This window comes from Zeugodacus cucurbitae, chromosome 3, assembly GCF_028554725.1.
Source record: "Zeugodacus cucurbitae isolate PBARC_wt_2022May chromosome 3, idZeuCucr1.2, whole genome shotgun sequence".
NCBI classification, from domain to species: Eukaryota; Metazoa; Arthropoda; class Insecta; order Diptera; family Tephritidae; genus Zeugodacus; species Zeugodacus cucurbitae.
The window spans coordinates 42,802,359-42,819,101 of NC_071668.1; the positions used below are offsets into that span (position 1 = coordinate 42,802,359).

General features: G+C 36.6%; 1 protein-coding gene and 1 long non-coding RNA gene across 10 annotated transcripts in view; one reads left to right on the plus strand and one right to left on the minus strand.

The window, feature by feature from the left end:
• Positions 1–16,743, minus strand: part of LOC105219738 (uncharacterized) — a 127,175-nt gene that overhangs the window by 57,340 nt on the left and 53,092 nt on the right. For 2 of the 6 annotated variants that reach the window (XM_054226260.1, XM_054226258.1), the window contains exons 3-4: positions 5,164–5,180; positions 971–2,145 (exon numbers count right to left, since the gene is read on the minus strand). In XM_054226260.1, the coding sequence (XP_054082235.1) occupies positions 971–2,035 (1,065 nt within the window). In that variant the 5' untranslated portion in view covers positions 2,036–2,145; positions 5,164–5,180. Of the gene's footprint in view, positions 1–970; positions 4,048–5,163; positions 5,181–9,843; positions 10,890–16,743 lie in introns of those variants that run through there. The other 4 variants (XM_054226259.1, XM_054226261.1, XM_054226257.1 and 1 more) reach the window with 4 other exon arrangements.
• Positions 1–16,743, plus strand: part of LOC114805075 (uncharacterized) — a 52,265-nt gene that overhangs the window by 9,459 nt on the left and 26,063 nt on the right. The gene's annotated exons all lie outside the window — the stretch shown is intronic.

A 16,743-nucleotide genomic window follows, 5' to 3' on the forward strand; every position in this document is an offset into this window, starting at 1 on the left:
ATTTTAAATAAATAAATTAAAATTCGGATAACAATGTACATATATTCAACACTACGACATATTTATTTTAAACTGTCTTAAAAGCTTGTATATGACAGCTTGAGAATTGAAAATATTTACAACTGATGAACTCTTACTATTACGAGAGCAAACCTAACATAAACATAATTTTTGACGAAACGTTTTTCCCCTGACATGGATTATATCTTTTTACTCTATGTTGTCCATTTAACATTTTCATACACATGTTATATTTCTATTTTAAAGAAGAAATCATGTTCGGGTCCGTTGTAGACAAGTTATTAAGTTTGTATATTGGCTACGTGATTGCTAAATTATAGATGTTCGGTTCAACGAATTTTAACAAAAATTTGTATGTGCTTTTGTATTTGTTGTCTGCGTTTAAACGAGGAAACTTTTGGTTGAAGAATGTTCAGAACACAAACACAATGTGTGTTGCCAAATACGAGCAACACCGGTTCTTTCTCTTTCCTGTTCTGGTTGTTGAAAAAACGAAAGAAAATATTTTACAAATAATTTTGAAGAATGTTGATGGCCGGATAAAAATCCGAGTCCGCTCCGTTTACGTATTCCCGACTGTCGTGAGAACGTTTTTCCAATCCTCGTCGCTTCCTCTCTCACAAACTACGAGTTGCCGCAACAAAAGTTTCCTCGTCTGAACACAGTTCTTCAACTGATACTAACATCTCGTTTTCAAATTTCTAAAATATGCTTAGCGTATTCCAAATCAAATATAAACTTTAATTAAATAATAAAATACATACATAGCCCATGCACCAAATATACCAAATGAGGATATACATACATAATATATATAAAATTATATTCACATTAACTCAATTGCTACAAACATATGTACAGTTTTAAATACAAAACAGAAATGCATTAAAGCGTAAACATGCTCCGTTTCTCGTTTAGCATTATCAGCGGAACTTCCATTAGCTATTACCTCAATATGTTCACAGACGCAAATTCCCTCCTCGCAGTAGGCACACACTTGCCATTTACGCGTATTCGTTAACCCTTTATAACAAAGATGCGCCTCGTTGCCGAGAAGTGGTTCATATTGTTGTTGTTGATTAAATTGCAGATCCTTCAGCTGCCGCCTAACACTGCTGCCCACACCCTCAACTAAGTTCGTGTCCTGGAATTCGTAGGGTTCATTTCGTCGCATACGATATACACTGCACTTGCGTTCTAAAGGTGCACTCGGTGGTTCTTTCACATTTTCTTCATCGGTAACAATGCCTCCTGATATAGTACTACTATCAATCTTACTAACGAATTCGGCCAGCACTTTGGGCTGTTGGTGTACAGGTTTACCTACGTGCCCTGGCGAGGCCATCGGCGTGGCCGGTGTCACAATGATTGCATCATGGTGGGATACATTAATGGAAGTGTGATCAACAGATGACGTACCCACCTTTGTTGAGGTGGTAATTGCACCTTCCGCCGCAGCCGATGGCGTCGTCGGCGGCGTAGCTTCCATTTGTGAGACGAGCGGTAGGGTCGCTGTGGCAGACTTAGGTAGCTTCGGCTGATGAAAGCTACTAGCACCACTACCCGAATGCCGGTGAACTAACTTCGGTGAAATGCCTCCATGAGAATGGTGCTGCTGATGCGCGAACTGGTATTGAGGATGTTGATGTGCTTGAATAGGATGAGCATGGCTATGAGAATGATGCATTTGGGTTTGCACATACTGTACGCGCATCTGTAGCACCGACTGATTATCACCTTCATCGATAGGCAGTAGCAGCTTCGACTGAGTTGTATAGCTAGCACTTAATTTCCTACTCTGTGTCTGTGGGGTGCGCAGATAGTTGGTCGGCAGCTGGTGGAACTGGCGTGACTGTGTACGCGTTGGTGTTGACGCGCCATGATCACTAGCTGATAAAGCTGATAATTTCGGTGGATGTAGTTTTGCTTGCAATTGCTGAGTTTTCTTCTGTTGACGCTGCCGTTGACGTGCTTGGCGTGAAGCCAACGAAGCGCCACCTGCTGCAGCATACATTTTTTAGCACCTTCACGTAGCGTATTTACAATTTTGGTGCGTATACTAATTTAAACTAGTTCTTGAAGTATTTCACTTTGCGCTGATGCAGTCATTTCTATGTATTGTAGCTATAGTGCAGGAAAGAACTCCATTATCGCTATTGATTTTATCCCAGCGTCAATATTACACTACATATGTATGTACGTGTATATACATACCTACACTTTTAATGTAAAAACGAAATCCGTTTAAATTTTTAAACATAACTAACGTATAATTTTTAATAAAGGGTCTATTAACTCTGCAACTATACTATTCTATATATCAAATTAAATTTCGGCGTGGCAGAGCGCCATAAAAAATTGTCTTTATACAAGATTCTTCCATTTAATCTTTGATCTTTGACAAATATAACGATTTTTCCAATTTAATTTTTGATAGTTCAGCAGTGATTACAAATACACAAGTGTACGTAAAACCAGTAAAATGGTACTGAACAAAATGTATCTGACACTTAACATCAGCAGAAGAATTTGTGGACAAATCTTAAAGCTTTTATATTTGTAAAGATATTGGAAAATGTGAGCAAAGTAATACATACATATATGTATGTACATAGTTGGAAACTACACGGTGTGATCTTTTTTATTGGATATCATCAGACAATTTTTTGTTAGGCATTAAAAGGATGTGAAGAAGTAATCGAATGTGTTCTTTGAAAGAAAGAAGTGAATAATAAACTTCTTTGCATGATAATTACCAATTTTCATTTTATACTTTGTGTTGTGAAAGTTATCAAAAATGCAATATTATACGTAATAACCATATGTACATGTATAATTTTGCGTTGGAATTTATTAATGACATTTTCCACCACACCGATTATTCCAGACTAAACTAATGTCTATAAATCTTTATAATGTATAACACTCGGCTGAGTATTGGAACAAACTATTGTTTTCGGAGGGTTTCAGTCATAAGTAAAAAACGTGTGTTCGCCGATTTTTGAGGTTAGTTTCCAAAATCGAAATATTTGCTTTGGTATGGTTCTGAATGTGGTTAAGCGACCTTTCTTCTAGTATGCGTATTTATATAATTGCAGTATATACATATCATTCAGAAAAATTTCTTAAAAAAAGGATATATCGGGTGATCCAAGTAAAGGTACTTTTTTCAATCACCTTTTTTAACAGATCATGCGTGAGTCGTGTCAAGCTGTCATGTTATTTTTGTTCAGTATTGTTTGACAATTCATCATGGAAACACTTACGACTGAACAGTGTTTACAAATTGTATAACATTATTACGGAAATTAGCAAAACCATCACTCTTATCTGAGAGTGTACACGACCGTGGAGAGTCAATTCGACGCCGTTCGCAGCGACTCCGACTGACGTATGAAATGACACGGCGCAGCCAAATTCTGTTCAGCTATAAGGACCATTTCTGGCTCAATGGGTATGTAAAGCAAATGGGTAAGCAAGCAAAATTGTCGCATTTGGGACGAAGAGCAGAAAAGCTATTTAAGAGCTACCATTTCATCCAGAAAAACCACGCTTTGGAGTGGTTTGTGGGCTGGTGGAATCATCGGTCCATATTTCTTCAATAATTATGGCAGTGAGAACATAACTAAAATTGAAGCTCGTGATCTCGGCGACATTTAGTTTCAACAACTTACGAACTTCGACCACAAATATTTCAATTTTGGAGGCTAACTTCGGGAATTGGCGAATGCACGTTTTTTTCTTATGACGCAATCTCCTGAAAGAAATTAGTTTGGTCAAATACCCAGAAAAATAGTCGAGTTTGCCGTTCAGTGTTATGTTATGTTTAAATTGTTAATAGAATATCTAACAAAGAACCAATATCTATTATATTTATTGCGCTAAATTAAATTAACATTATGAAATACATGTGATTAAATTAAAATAACTAAGAATCAGGGTTCTCATTTACTACTCTGTAGCAGCCAAATTTCTAGAATTATTGCTATGCAATCGCTACAGCATAGCATAGCATAACAATGTAAAAGTATGTGCTCTACTCTGCTCCGAGTTTTGTTAGGTAAAAAACTATAACTGGAGCGGGAGCAAAAAATTAAATTCTGCGCTATGCTCTGGCGTAGCGGTAGCACAGCAGAGCTAATGAAAATTTTTTATGTGCTACAGCTCTCGCATGTGTTTGTTGGCCAACCCGTGGCACTGTGGGTAGTCGGATGGTGTAGCGAAAACCGGTTTTTTGCAAAAACTTCGACGAGTGGGTAGTCGGTTTTAGTAGAAAAGCCGGTTTTTTTGGGTCGGTCAGTGGTCGGTTCTACTCGTGCATTTCTGCCCGAACACTTCTCAACAAATTTATGCCGCACACCCCTTATATCTGGAAAATACGGACATATTTATAATACGTGCTTTCGATGTTATTTGATTTTTTTCTCTTTCTTCATATGTCTTCTTCATGTTGTTCGCTAAACCGAGCACTTTCAAATCTCCGATGTTCGTTATTTAAGGTACTCAATGTAACAAATTTGGTTTTTAACTTAATTTAATTTTTCATTAGCTCTGCTGTGGCTACCGCTCTCAATTTTTTGCTACCGCTACGCCAGCGTATAGCGCAGAATTTAATTTTTTGGTCCCGCTCCAGCTATAGTTTTTTTACCTAACAAAACTCGGATCAGAGTAGAGCACATACTTTTACATTGTTATGCTATGCTATGCTGTGGCTCTCGACAAAGTGGGAGCGGTAGCAAGAGTAAAATAAAATGCTACGAGAGTAGCGTAGTTTTTCAAACGCTGCTAAGAATATACTATGCAACACACTGCTCAGAAGGATAATTAGATATAATATAATAATAATAATATATATATTATATAAGTGTAAGTAATACTTTATGTATATTTTCGGATATCAAATTATTGTTTTATTTTGTTTTTATTGTGTTTCGAATATGTACATAATAATCTTATAGAACTTGCAGAATTAAGTTTACTTTTATCCTCCCTGAGCGATCACTCGATTAAAGTTTATGTACATATGTAAATATACTAGTATGTACATACATAATATTTGAAAATACCAAAATTTCAATATGTATTCTAATTCTATAGACTGCTGAAGACGCACTACGATTATAAACAAAGGGTATGATATACATATAACTATCGGAAAGCTGTAAAAAGAAAAATAGTGAATTTTAGTACACAAGTAAGCGTAGTATGTAAATGCTGTGCATGAAGTATAAAAGTAAAACTATTTAGTGGAAAGTATTGCAAAGTTTTCTAATTAGAAGTCATCGTGTTCATTTCAGTTAACTACGAAATTAGTGAGTATCCTGCTATCTTGAATTATCTTACATATATCATCGGGTTATTAAATTTTTGAAAAACTGAATTGAGATTTTTCACTGAGCTGCATGCAAACATCTACATAGTATATACATATGTATATATACTAAACTGTGCAAATGTGAATTTCCATGCAGGCTGAAAATCTATTGCAGGGAATAAACGTTTATGAAATCCAATTATTTCCGTTAAATTCATTGTGGAAATATGTGTTTAAGGAATAGTAAACATCGATGTAAATGGAATCTACATAAAATGATATATGTACAGTTATTCCGAAATATTAACCACTCTCTCTCTTAGACACTTAGTGAGAATCAGCATTTTAATAAAAAATGTTTCATTGTTTCCAAATTTTTTGTGATATATATATTATAAATATATTTATAAATATATTATATATTTATTTTTTGGACACATTTATACATAAGTATGTACAGATTGTACAGAGAAATATGAATATTTTTATTCAAAATTTGGCAAAAATGTCTATCGATAGAAGATTCAACTATTATTTGCACAAGTTCTCAATTTACAGTTTCCCCTTTGTAAAAATACAAGAATGTGACCTTTTATCTCCATTGTAGTTCATTGCAGAAAATCAGAAAGCTACAAATATTAATAATGCCCTCTTTTATATTTGAAAAACTGTTGAGCATTCTAATTTATATAAGAAGTTTACCACTTACGTATACATATAATCATTATAAAATATTTAGTTTTAAATATTTATAGACCAAAAGCTAAAAAAATTGACTTAGTGTTATTAAATAGTTATATTCACCACTTTCATCTTCAAATAAGCATACGATTTCGCCGTGTTTTCTTCCGTTTAAGAACCTTGACCACACAAATTTATTAAAAACAATAAATTTACCTCATACTGAAGCGATCGTTCACTGACATTAAAGACAAATCTATTAGAACGTATCATAAGCTTTATCAAATATAATTGATGTAGCATCATCGTATATATTATTTTTAGACGAAAACTGTGAATAAATTTTCACTTCACATAACTAAGTTCTAACTATATAAAATAATTTAAAGTATGGAAAAATCATTTTCCGAAGTGTAACTCAAACGAAAAATTTAAACAATAGCACAGTGCAACAGTGTTTTTGAAGATGTAACGATTAGTTACATATCCCCTTACTTAAAGATTTGCAAACATAAAAGTTTCACTAAAAAGTGATGTCCACATTTGCTATAACAAAAAAACACATTAAAAATAGTTTATTCTATAATGCTATTCCGAATTGGAATAAAGCTCGAAAAACAATTCATGCACCAGTAAAAATTTTATTTCGATTGTACAATGGAATATACCTTTTACTCCTAGCAAGTAATTACATTATTTGTAAATATATATTGTTAATAATCTGAATATAAAACAAATAAAGAAGGGATATATTTGGGTTTAACAGAGCATATACTCTCGCAATTTATTTATTTAATTTGATTAAGACAACACACGACCCCTATATTCGGCATAAAGTCTCTCATATTAACAGATAATTGGCGATATGAAGACCAACGTCATTTTGAAAATCTATCTATCTATATCTGTAAATGACGGGTATGGGGCTAGAGGATATATTTTTGCTAGAGGTCCTTCCCAAACCATTGTGGTGCGTGTCAATTTTTCTCTGAGGTCTTTTCCGCATAGTGAATATCTGGTCCATGGTGGATTTGCCGGGTCTAAAGCCACACTGATAAGATCTTCAAGCGGGTAATAGCTATACGTGTCTCTTCGTGGAAAGGCAATGGAACATCGATTGCATTGTCATAGATTGAGGAGACGGGTTCGTCATCCCTTCGCTTTAGCTGCCATGGACATCAATCACTTGAAACATTTGTAAATCGCCGAATCTTTTCATACAAATTTCGACCATTACCCATGTCATCCAGCTTTTCACGCTCTTAATACTCTCGCATTTCGGCCTCTTTCTTTTTATGTCTGCAAATGGGACTCGGTTCCCTCTTCAGCTCTCGGTATCTATCCCACACCGCACGTGTTGCTTTGTTTAATGTTTGGAGTTTTTCATTTGTGCGCCTAGATCTTGCGATTTAACACTTCTAGAGTATTTTTTGTGGAGCTAAGTTAAGACTCATATCAACAACATTGAAACATTTATTCAATTCATTCGATTTTATTAAATATTTCATGCAATTTTCTGAATCTTATGTGTTTCAGATTGCTATTAAAAATTATATATATTATATAAATTTATATAATTTTTCTAACCTCATAGCTATTTGTAACACTTAAAACTAAACGAATTTGACGAAGGTTCAGAATGACGAGACCAATTGAAATCAGGTTGTCTGCCAATTTTTGAAAGCGGTATAAATCAAACTTGCTGAAAACATTTCCCTGTATCACCCCGTTATTCGGATCGATAAAATACGAAAATAACTACGCCCACCTCTCATATAAGAATTTGGTTGAAAACTTTAAAAAGTACTTTAACTCGCTAAAGAAAAAAGCATAAAAGTAAAGAAGACTTTGTGTAAGAAGTCGAAGTTTCAAATGGAGTGAAATCGCTTCACAACCACGCTTAATTAAATTTAATTCGTTCAGTACAGTACGCTAGTTTCGCTCCTGTTCCGCAAGGCAACTCGAGCTCGTCGTCTGGGTGGGATTTTGACTCTAAGGACGCCATTCACTGGAATAGAGTCAGGAAAGATGTTAGTAGCTGAAGTTGCCTAAGTCTGAAGTCTGGACGGCATATTGTTCAATGTCCTCGACGATCTGTCATAATGACCACTTGATGCGCCTGAGAGGCGGTTCTGCTTTAAGGATCGATAGTTTCGACATAATCATGCCCCTTAACTGGAAGCATATTTGACTCGTTGTGTAAATGGTAAATGGTGGTTCAGATGTCATCAAGAGTCTTCCAGTAATTGTTCGGAGAGCGGTGTCTTAATAAGTCAGTATTTTGTCCTGCTGCGTTCCTCTGCATCCAGGCGACCATAAAGTCGGCGTAGTTTGTTACCGGGCGGCCGATTGCCTTGTAAGTGGTCAGGAATATTTTTTTGTCCCTTCCCCAAGTACTATCGGCTAGTGACTTGAGGATTTCATTGCGTTTCTGTAGGGTTACGTCGAAATCGGCACATCTCAGAAAATCTGAGAGGTTTATCAACTTAGCTCCTTGGACCGCAGCTATTGATATACCCTCCCGCCTCATAAAATCTCATCAATCATACTCTGAAGCCCGTTGCAGGTAAATTTTAAGTGTCGAATTTGTCTCGATAAATTTGCCGCACTTCAGTGTTGTTTGCCGACTCCGATGCTATTGATTGATGGGCAGACTTTTACAGCACTTTTACAAAACACGTCGGAAAATTACTCCAGTCAGAGCAAGAGTTGCATCGGTCTAACACACGGAGCAGACTGTCCTTTTTGAACTTGGAGTTGCCTTGTGGTATGTTCCTTCTCAAAGCACTATTATGATGAATACACTAATTTGTGTTAGTTCTGTTGTCATATTAATAATACCAAATATGAATGAATATACTGGTATATATATAGTACATTAAAGTTTTCGTCGAATAACGAATATTGAATTCATTTGCAACACATTTTAATGTCAAATTTTACCAACACCTGAAAATGTTTTCACACATTTCTTGCCTTGAAAATTGCGAGAGTACAAAATGCTCGGTCAAACCCGAACGTAGCTCTTTCATAATTTTTTTTTTAGATTAATTCAAGGATAACAATCACATTTATTTCAATATTTTCATACTTTTGCAGAAAGTTAAACAAACTGTAAGCCACCGTGGACTAAAATTGAGCACTAAAATTTTTCCAAAAGTGCAATAATTAATAATTATTAAAAATCTTTAATTCACCTGATTTCCATAAGACTCTTAAGTCTTTAATTTACCTGATTGTGCTCTATACAAACCTTCAGTATTCTCAGATGGAAAGGTTTCAAAATAATAAATTATTCTGCTTAATATTTATTCAGAATCATTACTAATATAACAGCATTTTTCAAAATTGTTATGGGTATTTTGTACTCTGTTTGAATAAAAATGAAATGCTTTGGAGCATTTGTCTACATAACAGGTAAATCTGCATACATATGTAAGGAATATGTGCACCTCTATTGGACCTTCAAATAATAATACGAAATTCTCTTGCAAATAAATGGGAGGGTGCCAACAATTGTTTTTCTAAACGGGTCTGGCGTCCCACGCAAAGTAAAAAATATGTATATTTCGACCTACATTCTCGTTCAGCTGCATGCGACATACCGATTCCCTTCGTACATTTCAGTATTCAAAAATGACATGTGTTTCTATTAACTGCCTTTGTTAAACATTTTCTGCTACTGCTAAAAACCATGTCATTAAGCACGTTTTTAAATTTTGCAATTATAATCAAATTTGCAATCCAATAATAACAAAATCATACTTAATAATACGTAATGGTATCTATTTATTATATGATACTTTTTATTAATAAAAAATCCATACATTGTCTTCGGCGTATCACAGAGGAATAACATTTTTATATTGCATTATGGAATAGCATATATTACACATTTTTACACGTCATCTTCAATTCACAGTTGATTTTATCATACATATTCATTGCATCACTGCGAATTGCACTTATTTTGTCAATTCACATATAATATACTCGTATACATAGGTATTGTATATATGCACATATACGATTTTTCATTATTTTGTATGCAAGGTGAATAAGAATATAACTTATTTTTCACGTGAAATTTTTTAAAATTAACTGCTCTTATTTTTGTAATTTTCCTTTGAATTACATTAACTTGTACGCATTCCTTTTAGAAAAAATAATAATTCACAAGCGAAATCAGGATCATCAGGCAGTAACACAACAAGAAACACGCACAACTAAAATCAGACTAAACTCAAATAGCTGTACGTGTGGTACCCAATGATATTTGCCAACGAAAGAGCAAAGAGTCACACGAAAGTCGCAGAGAGCCAAATACGCTGAGCTAATGCTGCCACACAACATATTTTATGGATTCATGGATTTTATCACAACATATTTTAACATTTACAATAATTGGCCATCTTTCAAAAATAGCCATTTATCAGTGTAAGCCAATTATAGTATAATGAAATGAATAGAATTTAAAAAACGCAAACAATGAAAACGTTACGTAAATACCAATATTTTTTGTTGTACTTGGAATTCATACGACAACGCTAAGGACATAAAAAACAATAACAGAGCGAGCTTATGAAAAGGACACTCTCGCTGAATTCATCGCTGAGTGTGATTTCAGTTATATAAAAAATGTCAAATATGAACCTTGTAGCAAGATATCATTGTGGGTGTGATTATTTACTTTCTCACTGCGGTGGGTTGTAAATGTCAAAGTTAATAGCTACTTTCGCGAATATCTACCTGTAAATCTATAAAGTTCACGTGCAGGAAATATATATATATATTAAAAAAAACGTAGAATGGATAAACATAAAACAGCAGACATACATATGTGCATAGGGTTTTTATATAAAATATTAAATGAAAGCATCGAACAAGTCAGGAAATATACTATATCAGTTTACAACTAACTACTTTTAATTATCGGGTTTTTCTAAAATTATTTTATTAGACTACTGGTTTTTACAAAATAAGCAATGGATTATACAAGTTGTAAAGTAGTTGATCACTAGTTGACTTAACGCCGGATAAAGGATATATGGATTCAAATAATAAATATTGTAACCCATATAGTAGTATATACATATACATATGTTCGTGTTTACATATGTAAACCTGCGAATAAATAGCACGTATGTATGTATGTGTATATGTTCACAGGTGAGCATTTTCAGCTGTTTAGTATCACAACAAATAGGATATTCTAGTTGGATGTATTTATGTATGTACATATAAATGTATATGTAGATAAATCTATACGTACATACATACATATATTCGAACGGTGTATTATGAATGTAGTAGTTATGGAAAGTCAGGTGGTGTCTCAGCAAAACTATTGGCCTAATTTAAATGGCAATGAAAATATTGCTTCTCCACTTTTATGTATACATAAATGAATACATAAGTACACATACATTCATATATGTATACACAGATACAAATTCTGCACGCAAGGACTTTTATATTCTATGTTCCCTTATGTGTGTTTGCTTTTACATAGATTCATTAGCACATGACTGTTAGACTGCAAAAAACTAGTATGTGAATGTTTACCATGGAACTCTCGTGTGAAATTGATAAAAAAAATAGTATGTTTTATTCTATAATATATAAATGAATCGCAAAATGTGTTGCTAAGCGCATAACTCGAGAACAGCTGAACCGATTTTGAGAATTTTATTATAATTGGTTGGTATAGTTGGCATAAGGTTCAAAACAGTAAAAAGTAAGGACAGGCTAAGTTCGGGTGCAACTGAACATTTTATACCCTCGCAATTTATTAATATAGTTTTATTAAGATAACACACAATTTGACCCACATATTCGGCATAAAGACCACTAGAATAACGAAAATCATCATATATGAGGCCTGATTCAAGAACTGATTTCACTTATTTTTACCACCAAGGTATAACGGGAATAGGGGCAACTTGGCTCCTGTTGGTAGGCAGAAAAACGGCACGTTCGGCCTTGAATTTTCTCCTAAATAGCAAATCAACGAACTGGTGTAGCCAATAATAACGCCATCGCGAAGATTATCCAGATATTCAAGAAGTCGCTGGAGGCACTGCACAGGACTTCAAAAGATAACGCGACAACCAAACATTTTTGGTGGAGCCATGATTCTGTTGGCAGGTGATTTGCGCCAGACTCTTCCAGTCAGACTGCTGGCGAACTAATCGCATGCCTAAAATCGTCTAATTTGTGGCGGCACATAAAGGATCGCCAATTAACAACAAACATACGAGTGTTTTTGCAACAATATCAAACTGTGATTGTAGAAACAGTTGCTAGATATTGGAAATGGTAGGGTCTCAGTTGACACATCGACGGATTAATAACATTTCCAACAGATTTATGTCACTTCATGGACTCGTAATAGGGGCTTATTCATCGCGTTCTTCCTGACATGAAACCACAATATAATAACAATAAATGGCTGATTGAATGACCTATATTGGAGGTAAAAAACCAAGGGAAAGTTGGCACAGCTACAAACCAGGATGACGTAGACAATTATCCTATATACTATTTAGAATTTCCTGGACTATCGCCACTCACTTTGAAATTTATAGCAGTGTGAGTTGTCACCATGCTGCGTAACATAAATCAATCTCGACTTTGCAAACGAACAATCACTATATTGAAAACATACTAAGTAAATGTATACTTTAGCCACAAAAACGTGTGGCCGGGCCTGCTGTATATAAATTTATATATTTTTTGTTTATTTATTTATTTTGTTCATTATATATATTTGGCGTAGAAACCGCTTTAAGCGATTATAACCGAATCCAGCAGAGCGCGCCACTCGTTCCTCCTTTTTGCTTTTTGGCGCCAACTGGAAACACCAAGTGAAGCCAGGTCACTTTGCACTTGGTCTTTCCACCGGAATGGAGGGCGTCCTCTTGCGCAGCTTCCTTCAGCGGGTACTGCATCGAACACTTTCAGAGCTGGAGTGTTTTCATCCATTCGTACAACAGACCAGCGTAGCCGCTGTCTTCTTATTCGCTGAACTATGCCAATGTCGTCGTATAAATCGTACAGCTCATCGTTCCATCGTCTGCGGTATTCGCCGTTGCCAATGTTCAGAGGACCATAAATCTTACGCAAAACCTTTCTCTCGAAAACCCCAAGAGTCGTCTCATCGGATGTTGTCATCGTCCACGCTTCGGCGCCATACATCAGGACGGGAATAATGAGCGACTTGTAGAATTTGATTTTTGTTCGTCGAGAGAGGACTTTATTTTGCAATTGCCTACTCAGTCCAAAGTAACACCTGTTGGCAAGAGTGATTCTGCGTTGGATTTTAAGGCTGACATTGTTGGCGTTGTTAACGCTGGTTCCCAAAAAGACGAAACTATCTACTACTTCAAGGGTATGACTGTCAACAGTGACGTGGGAGCCAAGATGCGAGTGCGCTGACTGTTTGTTTGATGACAGGAGATATTTCGTCTTGTCCTCATTCACCTCCAGACCCATAAGCTTCGCTTCTTTATCTAGTCTGGAAAAAGCAGAACAAACGGCGCGGTTGTTGCTTCCGATGATATCAATATCATCGGCATACGCCAGCAGCTGTACACTCTTGTAGAAGATTGTACCTTCTATATTTAGCTCTTAAGCTCGTATTATTTTTTCCAGTAATAGATTGAAGAAGTCGCACGATAGTGAGTCACCCTGTCTGAAGCCTTTGGTATCGAACGGCTCGGAGAGGTCCTTCCCGATCCTGACGGAGCTTTTGGTGTTGCTCAACGTCAGTTTCCATAGGCAGCTTTAAAATCGATGAAAAGATGGTGAGTATCGATTCTTCTCTCTAGGATCTTTTCCAAGATTTGGCGCATGGTGAATATCTGGTCCATTGTCGATTTTCCAGGTCTAAAGCCACACTGATAAGGTCCAATCAGTTCGTTGACGGTGGGCTTTAGTCTTTCATACAATACGCTCGACAAAACCTTATATGCGATATTGAGGAGACTTATACCACGGTAATTTGCGCAGATTGTGGGATCTCCCTTTTTATGGATTGGGCAGAGCACACTGAGATTCCAGTCGTCGGGCATGCTTTCTTCCAACCATATTCCGCAAAGAAGCTGATGCATGCACCTTATCAGTTCTTCGCCGCCGTATTTGAATAGCTCGGCCGGTAGTCTATCGTCCACCGCCGCTTTGTTGTTCTTCAGGCGGGTGATTGCTATTCTAATTTCTTCACGCCTGCAAATGCGTCTCGCTTCCCTCTTCAGTTCTCGATATCTGTCCCACCCCGAACGTGTTGTGGTCTTTCGCAACGTTGCGAGGTAGGCTGTCTGTTTTTTCTTCACTGTGGAACGACAACTCTCATCGTACCAACTGGTTTTTTGGCGTTGCCGGAGACCAATTGTTTCGGTTGCAGCGGTATGCAATGAGTTTGAGATGCCGTTACACAGTTCCCTAATATCGAGATGCTGATGAGTGGTCTCAGAGAGCAGGAGTGCAAGTCGAGTAGAAAATCGCTCGGCTGTCGGTTGTGATTGCAACTTTTCGACGTCGAACCTTCCTTGTGTTTGTTGACGGGCGTTCTTTGCTGCACAGAGGCGAGTTCGTATCTTTGCTGCTACTAGATAATGGTCCTAGTCAATATTCGGTCCTCGGAGCGTACGAACGTCTAAAACACAGGAGACATGTCTTCCGTCTATCACAACATGATCGATTTGATTGCGCGTGTTTCGATCAGGGGACAACCATGTTGCTTAATGAATTTTTTTGTGCTGGAATCTGGTACTACAGACAACCATATTTCGGGCCCCAGCGAAGTCGACCAGCCTCCTGCCGTTTGGCGATGTTTCGTCATGGAGGCAGAATTTTCCGACTGTTGTGCCAAAGATACCTTCTTTACAGAATGCGCCAAGCACGATTTTGACATCGTGGCGGGGGCAGCGCTCATAGGTGCGTTCTAGGCGCTCATAGAAAGCATCTTTGGTCACATCGTCCTCCTCATCCGTTGGGGCGTGGACGCAAATCAGCGATATGTTGAAGAACCTCGCTTTGATGCGGATTGCGGCTAGACGTTTATCCACCGGGGTGAATGCCAGGACTCGGCGACGGAGTCTCTCTCCCACCACAAATCCAACACCAAATTTGCGCTCCTTTATATGGCCGCTGTAGTAGATGTCACAAGGACCCACCTTCGTCCGTCCTTGTCCCGTCCATCGCACTTCTTGGATGGCGGTGATGTCAGCCTTTAGTTGTATGAGGACATCAACCAGCTGGGCAGATGCACCTTCCCAATTAAGGCTCCGGACATTCCAGATGCATGACCTCAAATCATGTTCCTTAAAACGTTTGCAGGGGTCGTCATCAAAAGGGGGGTTTCTCTTCCGAGGCTCTGATTGTTTTTTCATTGGGGAGGTTTTTTTTATGTGGTGGGTCCCAAACCCTACGCACAACCGCAGAAGATGGCTTCGCCTTCTCACTTTAGCTCGCCTTCAAACGGATGTCTGTTGGCTTCCCAGGGGATACTTGATCTAAAACCGGAAGTCGTGAGCTGCTTGAGTCATATGTAAAAGAATCGTTCCTGGCCACTTCCAAGTGAATGGCAATCAGAAACTTTCCTCACTTGCGTGAACTTCTGCATATGACCCCCACCCCCCGGAAGTCGTGAGCTGCTTGAATCATATGTAAAAGAATCGTTCCTGGCCACTCCCAAGTGAATGGCAATCAGAAACTTTAATTTGTTCATTACGAATATATAATTAAATCATATATAATTAAATATATTCGGAATGCTCCGGGTTTCATTTGAATACTTTATTATAATTATTATTGAATGTTAATTAAATACATACATAGAGTGACTTGCATGAAAATTGATTATATCGCATTATAACCACGTATACTTCTCATACAAAGGGTATAGTGAAAATTATTAAAAGTGCTTTAATTCAGAAAACCAGAAGCCCTACATTTTATGATAAAGATTGTACAGAAAATCTGCACTAAGATTGGTATAAAAAACACGAAGCCGCCCACTTACTACTCGACCACTTTCAACGAAATTCCGTTTATAAGATTGTTTTGGCATCCCAAACTCCGGTGGACTTTATACCGTATTGGTTAACATGTGCTAAATCTTGCCAAAATTATAATGTAGCTTGATGGCAAAAATAGTTGAATTCCATCCAAGAAGGACCTCAGCTTCCGTTTACTATATAAGCTTATTTTCGTTATTCAAGTGGACTTTATGCCGATTATACGGGACGAATTGTGTCTTATCTTAAATTACGCTCTATTCTAAGAATCAATGCACTCCTTTTAGGTATTTTGGTTTAAAATATGGAATCATGTACAATTGTATGTATACGTATGTATATAATGCTCGATATATGAGCGATAACTATATTCGACAAAGCAAATTTAGTATTTACCCTTGTCTTGGAATACTAACTTTAACTACAATACTAATACAGTATACTCTCGAAAAGTTAATTCTCAGAAAGTAAATAATCGCGGAAAAGTTAATCACCTTTAAGATTACACATGCACCTCGAAAAAGTAAATTTTTTAATTTAAACTCTCCTACTTGATCCACTGGTTTAAAAATGAAAACGATGCAAATCAGGTGTCAGACTTTTTGAATTGTCGTACAAAAATGGTCAGAAAATAAGTATATTGCAATTCTTTATTCTTATTCTCTTCATAGTAAATACATATGCATGTATGTATGTAAATGTAAATATGTT